Raw genomic sequence first — 7128 nt, 5'->3', positions numbered from 1 at the left:
AAATAATAATTTCAAACTGAAATGCGTATTTTTAGGTACTTATCTTTCGTACCCTGCTTGGGGACTCTCCATATTCGTCATCACTGCTCCACTGGCTCACCTGAAGTTGGGGCTTTTGGCTGCGCCCCAAACATTATCGCCGCGCTTATCGCGTCGTCATCATCGGCGTTATCAACAGCTTAGCGTCGCCGCAAAAACTTTGCAAGTGCGCCACGTTCCGCTGCAGTGAGTGCCACGCCTCCAGTCGCAGCCCGCTCCGCCCCTCCTCTCCGCGACTTACCCATTCCGTGCGCCTCAATAATTTTGATCAGATTTTCTGACGCGCTTGTCCAGCGGTGGTGGTGTCGTGCTTCCTACAATATTTTTGCATTTATAATGCAATTCATCGTTCATTTTTCATACTTGCACAAAGTGGATTTTTATTAGATTCCCTTTATATTCGCCGCACTGCCCCTTTCCCCCCTTCTGTCCCTCCCCCGCTTTGGGGAACTTTGTTTTCGCTATGCGTAGCCTGCACTTTTGCCCGGTTTTAATGTGGTCTGGCCATATGGAGCGCCGGGCAACTTCGAAATTTCAATATCATCGAGCTGGAGACGGACGGTTGGATGAATGGACGGAAACCAATAAATTCCAAATAAGGATAAGAACGCATTCGCAGGGAAAACTACTGGCAGTGGGGATTGAGATCTTCCCTAATCCTGGAGGGCTATCAACTAACCCTTTAACTGATATGGAAAATACAACAAAAAATACAACGAAGATACAAAACTATTTCAAAAACATATGGAAATCCATTTTATGAGACAGAAACAAATTGATAAAATAACTTTTCTTACTTCAAATCTTGGTGATTCTTTAGGAAAAAGACACCCTTTTCCTTTTTTTTTTTTTGTAAGTTAAGCAAGTTTAATTTTAAGTTTATGAATGTTAAGAAACAGAATCCTATTATTCCAAATTTGTTTTTAATGTCCATCTGTTTGCGTCTTGAAAATTCATAGTCATGACTTCGAGAGGAATTCCACACGCTCCCCGCTTTTAATAACTGCAAAAGTTCAAAGTGCGTGGCTTCATTTATTATGCATATTTTCCGCACAATTTGTCAATGCCGTTCGCTGGCGTATGAGGCCGTCGAGGAAAAACTATTTGGAAAACAAACGCAAACCAGCATCCATACACATGGCGAATTTTCTATTAAATAAACTGTCAGTCATTGACGATGGTGCGTCGCCGACGTGCGGATGCGAAAGTCATACCCGATGATGTTCCAAATAATTGCACTCGGCACCGGGAAATAGGATGGTGGAAAATGCGAGGAAAAGCGGGCTGGGAAATATTAACGGCATTTTTAGTGAGCGGCACGCAGACAAAGGATAAGAAGAGCGGCATGCCACCGCAGCATATTATTTGCCCGTCTGGGTCCTAATTGAATGTTGCACGTAAAATATTGGAAGGAAAGTGAGTTGGGTTCATTGCGGGGTCACCAAACGTGAGCTGGGGAGCACACATATATGTACATACATGTATGCTTAACACATTTTGATTGCATTAACAATGGGTGTCAAAAATAATTATAAATGTAATGCCACAAGACATAGACAGATATGCATAGACAGATATGCATTAGTTAAAGTTCACATCACATATGTCAAATACGAAACTGTGAAAAATTCCGAATAACTACTTTTTTTTAAGTTAAACTATTTCATAACTAAGCAAACGGAAACCAGAACGAAACTTTCAAGATCATAAATATTCTATATTAATTACAAATGGCGTATTCTCTACCCAGATAAAAAAGGAAATTTTGCGTTTGAAAAAATCGTTGTATTCAAAAAAATCGTTGTAATTGAATCATAGGACATGGCTATTTGTCCAGTGATGATCGACTAGTGATCCTGATCAAGAATATATGTACACACTTAATCTATTTTCTAGATTACAATATTCTATTGTAATTATATTCTCAACATAATTTCCAACAAATCAAGTTTGTCTGTCATTTTTAAAGAACAACCGTACAAGGTGCCCTGTGCACGGAGCCTCAGGCATGGAGGTACAAGGTCCCACGTAAAAGGGGCTCCATACAAGTTGCTTCGTAAAAGGTTGTACAGGGTGTACCGTACTTGATAGTAAAGGGTGCTCCATACTTGTACAGTGGAACAGAACGGATCAGTTTCTGTGAAACTGATGAAGAAAAGTTCTAGAGCTGAAAACCAGGGAGGCCACGCAAAAAAAAATAATTAAAATTAAAGTTTTTTACATGATATGTGATACATATTTTGCATTTGCGACTATTGGCTTTGAAGCAAATTTTGCCATTACAGAGCTGGAAATTTTTTATTTAAATAAATTTCACTGCTGTTACGCTCTTATAAATGGTTCGAGTATTCGCTAAATATGTGACCACCAAACGCTCTTTAGTATTTTTAATTGTTATGCTGTAGCCGCTGTAAGGTATTTTATGCAGAGGCATTCTCTGGTCCTACTACATCATCCGCGTGCTCTGTTTATAATTTAGAAATTGTTAATTTTTGAAAATAGCCATGGATGACGAAGCGGAAACCTATAAGCTGTGGCGCATTCGCAAGACCATCATGCAGCTGAGCCACGATCGGGGCTATCTGGTGACCCAAGACGAGTTGGACCAGACCTTGGAGCAGTTCAAGGAGATGTTCGGCGACAAGCCCAGCGAAAAGCGGCCGGCTCGCTCCGATTTGATAGTTTTGGTCGCCCACAACGACGATCCCACGGACCAGATGTTCGTCTTCTTTCCCGAGGAGCCGAAGATCGGCATCAAGACAATCAAGACGTACTGCACCCGCATGCAGGAAGAGAACATCCACCGGGCCATCGTTGTGGTGCAGGGCGGCATGACGCCCTCCGCCAAGCAATCCCTCGTAGACATGGCCCCCAAGTACATCCTGGAACAGTTCCTCGAATCCGAACTGCTGATCAACATCACGGAGCACGAACTGGTCCCGGAGCACGTGGTCATGACCGTCGAGGAGAAGCAGGAGCTGCTCAGCCGTTACAAACTGAAGGAGAACATGTTGATGAGGATCCAGGCAGGCGATCCCGTGGCCCGGTACTTTGGACTCAAGCGCGGCCAGGTGGTTAAGATCATCCGTTCCTCTGAGACGGCGGGGCGGTACATATCCTACCGATTGGTGTGCTGATCCTGGACTTATGAATTAATTTAAGAAACCTATGATTTAAGGAAAAGGCAGCGAATTGTACACACTAATAAATCGCAATCTTTTCAGTGAGTTTTGTGTTTGGTATTGGTAAAAAATAAAAGTACTCGAAATTTAATTATTTCCTTTAATACTAGGGAGTTACTAAGAAACGAGTTAATTCAAGGTCTCCGCATTTTAGTTAGGATAAACAATAGTGTAAGTTGACAAAATGATATAAATTTAAACTAGTGTATCTATTTTATCTAAGCAGCTTATCCTAATCCATAAAAAAGTTTATATTCTTTTATTTCGAAGCACCAGGACAAAATTTGGGGACTATATTGTGGGTATTCAAAATCATTTGATATGAGATTTATTATATCGTGTAGCACCATATATTATTTTCAATCAGAAAAAATCATTGAAATAAATAGATTCATTTTTTTAATAATTTTAACAAAGTTTGGGTTTGTCGATTTGGGCGTAGTGAACTGCGGTCACACTGTTCTGCTTGGAGCAATTCGGTCGTAGGAAAAACAGAAAGAAATAAAAACAAATCAAATGGCCGGACGTGAAGCCGTGAAGCGAGCCGTGCAGCAGGTGCGTCCCATCCTGTCCGTGGACCGGGAGGAGGCCCGCAAACGCGCCCTCAATCTGTACAAGGCCTGGTACCGCCAGATTCCCTACATCGGTAAGTGCTCCTGGTTATGTCATCACCGTATGCATCCGTATCCCGACGCCATGTAACGCCATCCGTCCGCTTGCAGTCATGGACTACGACATCCCCATGACCGTGGAGCAGTGCCGTGACAAGCTGCGCGAAGAGTTCGTCAAGCATCGCAATGTGACCGACATCCGGGTGATCGACATGCTGGTCATCAAGGTAAAAGCATCCATAAGTGATCTATGCTGCAGGTGTTAATATTCTCTAACGCAGGGCCAAATGGAGCTTAAGGAATCCGTGGAGATCTGGAAACAGAAGGGCCATATCATGCGCTACTGGAAAGAATCGCAGGATCCCAAGCCCACCGACTTCCTCTCAAAATTCATCCAGGGTGTTAATTAGTTATTCAAATTGAAATAGTTTAAATACAAACTCCGACAGAGTGTAAAACGAAACGAAGGGAGTTTTGTGCGCTTCAGAAACGCGTGTGTGTCCTTGTTTATTTAGATGGTGACTTCAAAAATATGATGGTTTCACTGTGAATACATACTAATGAATGTTCTAATCTGGATTCTGATTCGGTTGAGCAAAATAGTTGTTCAAACTTAAACAGTGTGGTGTATAAATGCTATTTCTGTTAGGGCGATTTGTAAAGTGCAGACAGTCTTCTTGCTCTCGTCAGCTAATATGTGTGCCGTTTAAATTTGTAAATTCTATGCAGGTAGATTGATCGTCGCCGTGTTTTTAAGGTATCAAATTGAGCAGGTTGTCCAGAGCGGCGGAGCTGGCAAAGAGATCAGTAGTTATGTCGTCATAGTCCACGCCCAGGCTCTCCAGCTCGGCGAAACAGTCCTCCGTGAGGCCTGGAATCTCCAGCGAGTTGATCGACTTGTTGAATGCATCATGCCGATTGGTGTAGCCCTTCTTCTCGCGGAACATCTCAGCCAACTGCTCGTCGCTCAGTTCGATGCCGTGCACCTTCTTGGAATGTTGGCGAAATCTGTAAGTGGCATGGTGATGATTTTTCGGCCCAGTATATTCAGTTAGATTAAGTTACGTACTTGCTGCGATCAGCGAACTCGTTGGTACACTTCTGACACTTGTACGGATAATCCATGTGCTCGTACTGATGCTGACGCCTGCGCCATCTGGTCTTCGTCTCAAAGTTGCACACCTCACAGCGCCAGACCTTCGACTTCTGGTGACTTCTTTGCTCGTGCTCGCGCAGCAGGGTCATGTTTTGGAACTGATTGCCACAGGTAAGGCAGCTGACTGGTTCCTCATTGACGTGAGCCCGTTCGTAGTGCACTCGCAACTCCGCTGAGTTAACATAGTTCAGCGAGCACTTACCGCACTGGAAGTGCCGCTCCGAGTGCCGCTTGCGATGCATCGTTAGGGTTTCGGCGCTCTTGAAGCTCCGCCGGCAGATCTCGCACTCGTGTACTGTTTCCACGGCATGGAGTTGCTGCAAGTGCAGCTCGTACTTGCGCATGCTGTTGAACTGTTGGTCGCAGAAGCTGCAATGCACGACATCCTTCACCTGGCAGAAACGCTGATGGCTGTGCAGGCTGGCCTTCTGGTTGAACACCTTATCGCATGCCGTGCAGGCATATGACTCCGTTGGCGACACCGAAATTTGCACCGGAGTGTGCACCCTGGTGTAATGTTTTCTAGCCGAGCGCTGATCCTTGAAGATCCTGTCGCAAGCCGGGCAGTTTGCTTGCATATAGCAGTACATTTCTGGTGGATAAACTCAGTGAGTAAGGGCTTTTTTGATTCGAATCTTAGAGCCTACCAAAATCACCATCTATCTTGTGGTGATCGATGAGATGCTTCTGCATTTCAGACCTGTCTTTCGTCTCATAACTATTGCAAGGTCGGCACTTGAAGTTTTGATCTGCAACAATACGTATAAGATCGGTGGTACAAGGAATTTACTAGAAAAATAGCTCACTTTTGTTTAGGCCAATTATTTCGTCTTCGATCATTGAAATCTTGTGAATACTTTTGTAGTGAATCTTTAGCTGCTCTGCATCGGTATGCGTGTATTGGCAAATGTTGCATTTCAAAATTGGTATATTGGCTGTCGTGCTGCCAGTCGTGGCCAGCTTAATAAAGAGTGGCGATGAGACCTCTATTCCATTGGCTAGAAAGCAAGAGATGATAACTATAAATAGTCCAACTCGGTATACACTTACATTTCAGCTGAGTTTCATTGCTGGCCTCCTTCTTGGGACTTTGGCTACAGCCATCGTCGTTTAGAGTCATCTCCAGAGCGCGTTGTATAAGGTCGCACTCCTCGTCCGTCACATCGCCGTTTTTGTTATTGAAATTGTAATTGTTATTATTCTCGACAGCTTTTTCCGCAACTGAGACGACCATTACTGTCTCTCCAGATGTAATACTGTTTTCGAAGAAGGTCTCATTGTTCTTCGCATCCGAGCCGTCGTTCTCGTCCTCCTCCTCCAGATCATTGGTGTCGTACTTGACGTCGAAGAGTATGACTTTAACGGGGTGTAATAGAGAAGATTAGGGTGAATGCTGGGGTAAACAGTCAGTTAGGCCTACCTTCATCTTCCTTCGGCGGTGTCTTGCTGCTCGAAGAAGCGTCGACGTCCAGTCGCGGCACCTTGGTTCCTCGCATGTAGAGGACATTCTCCTCGATGGGACCCTCGTAGCCCTCGACAAACTGCTCGAACTCCTGGCTAAACTGATTCCAGGGAATCGTTTCGTTGCTGGCCTTTCGTTTAAGCTCTCCAGTGGGACTGGGCAGCTTGACGCTTTTAGCTTCGGCATGGAGCTTGAGATTCGATTCCAGGGCCATCTCGACAAAGTGCATAGCCACCTCCAGGGCGCGACAGCAGCGCACGCAGATCTGCATGGGCCAGAGGTAGCCACCTGGACTAATGACCCGCAGGTCCAGGTTGGTGCACTGCTTCAGGCTCTGGGCGTAGGTGCGCGACTTTTGCAGGTTGGGCACCTCGGCGCTCAACTGCACGGTTTTCCGGTCCACCGATAGACAGGCTCGGCACTTGGAGCCCTTGTTCAGCTTGTTCATCGCCAGCAGCGCGGGATCCGGTACGGCGGCGTCCATGGCGCTGCGGTTGATCAAGATGCTCCTCTGTGCTGGTTTATCCGCTTGTTGTAAGGTAGAAGTAGTTTTAAAAATAAGTTCGGCAAACAATGTGTATTGTATTTTATACCGCTCTTTTGTGATCAAAAGCAGTGTGACCGTTTCTTTAATTGCACAAGTACCCATGCCGGCTGCGTGCTGCGTCATTTAAGCTT

General features: G+C 45.0%; 3 protein-coding genes across 3 annotated transcripts; 2 read left to right on the top strand and 1 right to left on the bottom strand.

Annotated features, from left to right (window-relative positions):
• The first annotated feature begins 2443 nt into the window (after positions 1 to 2443).
• LOC6739374 (DNA-directed RNA polymerases I, II, and III subunit RPABC1) lies at positions 2444 to 3266 on the top strand. The gene has a single exon (XM_002076247.4). It carries the CDS (start codon positions 2544 to 2546, stop codon positions 3174 to 3176), a length of 633 nt encoding a protein of 210 aa, XP_002076283.1. The 5' UTR covers positions 2444 to 2543; the 3' UTR covers positions 3177 to 3266.
• Positions 3267 to 3681: 415 nt separating this feature from the next.
• On the bottom strand, positions 3682 to 7085 carry LOC6739379 (zinc finger protein 2). The gene is made up of 7 exons (XM_016172204.3): positions 7044 to 7085; positions 6409 to 6978; positions 6039 to 6344; positions 5795 to 5986; positions 5636 to 5737; positions 4902 to 5580; positions 3682 to 4840 (listed from the first exon to the last, which is right to left on the bottom strand). The coding sequence occupies exons 2-7, from the start codon at positions 6932 to 6934 to the stop codon at positions 4585 to 4587; spliced, it is 2061 nt and encodes a 686-aa protein (XP_016026974.1). The 5' UTR covers positions 6935 to 6978; positions 7044 to 7085; the 3' UTR covers positions 3682 to 4584.
• On the top strand, positions 3731 to 4295 carry LOC6739378 (NADH dehydrogenase [ubiquinone] 1 alpha subcomplex subunit 6). The gene is made up of 3 exons (XM_002076250.4): positions 3731 to 3867; positions 3944 to 4059; positions 4114 to 4295. Exons 1-3 carry the CDS (start codon positions 3738 to 3740, stop codon positions 4240 to 4242), a joined length of 375 nt encoding a protein of 124 aa, XP_002076286.1. The 5' UTR covers positions 3731 to 3737; the 3' UTR covers positions 4243 to 4295.
• Positions 7086 to 7128: the final 43 nt, after the last annotated feature.

Source organism: Drosophila simulans, chromosome 2R (genome assembly GCF_016746395.2).
Source record: "Drosophila simulans strain w501 chromosome 2R, Prin_Dsim_3.1, whole genome shotgun sequence".
NCBI classification, from domain to species: domain Eukaryota; kingdom Metazoa; phylum Arthropoda; class Insecta; order Diptera; family Drosophilidae; genus Drosophila; species Drosophila simulans.
The sequence above is the reverse complement of the archived record's forward strand: the minus strand, read 5'-3'. Positions and strand labels throughout refer to the sequence as shown.

Coding starts and splice junctions, on each gene's coding strand:
- LOC6739378 (XM_002076250.4), top strand. CDS start 3,738: ATGGCCGGACGTGAAGCCGTGAAGCGAGCCGTGCAGCAGGTGCGTCCC. Junction 3,868..3,943: donor CCGCCAGATTCCCTACATCG/GTAAGTGCTCCT, acceptor GTCCGCTTGCAG/TCATGGACTACGACATCCCC. Junction 4,060..4,113: donor TCGACATGCTGGTCATCAAG/GTAAAAGCATCC, acceptor TCTCTAACGCAG/GGCCAAATGGAGCTTAAGGA.
- LOC6739379 (XM_016172204.3), bottom strand. CDS start 6,934: ATGGACGCCGCCGTACCGGATCCCGCGCTGCTGGCGATGAACAAGCTG. Junction 5,987..6,038: donor CAATGAAACTCAGCTGAAAT/GTAAGTGTATAC, acceptor CTTGCTTTCTAG/CCAATGGAATAGAGGTCTCA. Junction 5,581..5,635: donor CAAGATAGATGGTGATTTTG/GTAGGCTCTAAG, acceptor TTTATCCACCAG/AAATGTACTGCTATATGCAA.
- LOC6739374 (XM_002076247.4), top strand. CDS start 2,544: ATGGATGACGAAGCGGAAACCTATAAGCTGTGGCGCATTCGCAAGACC.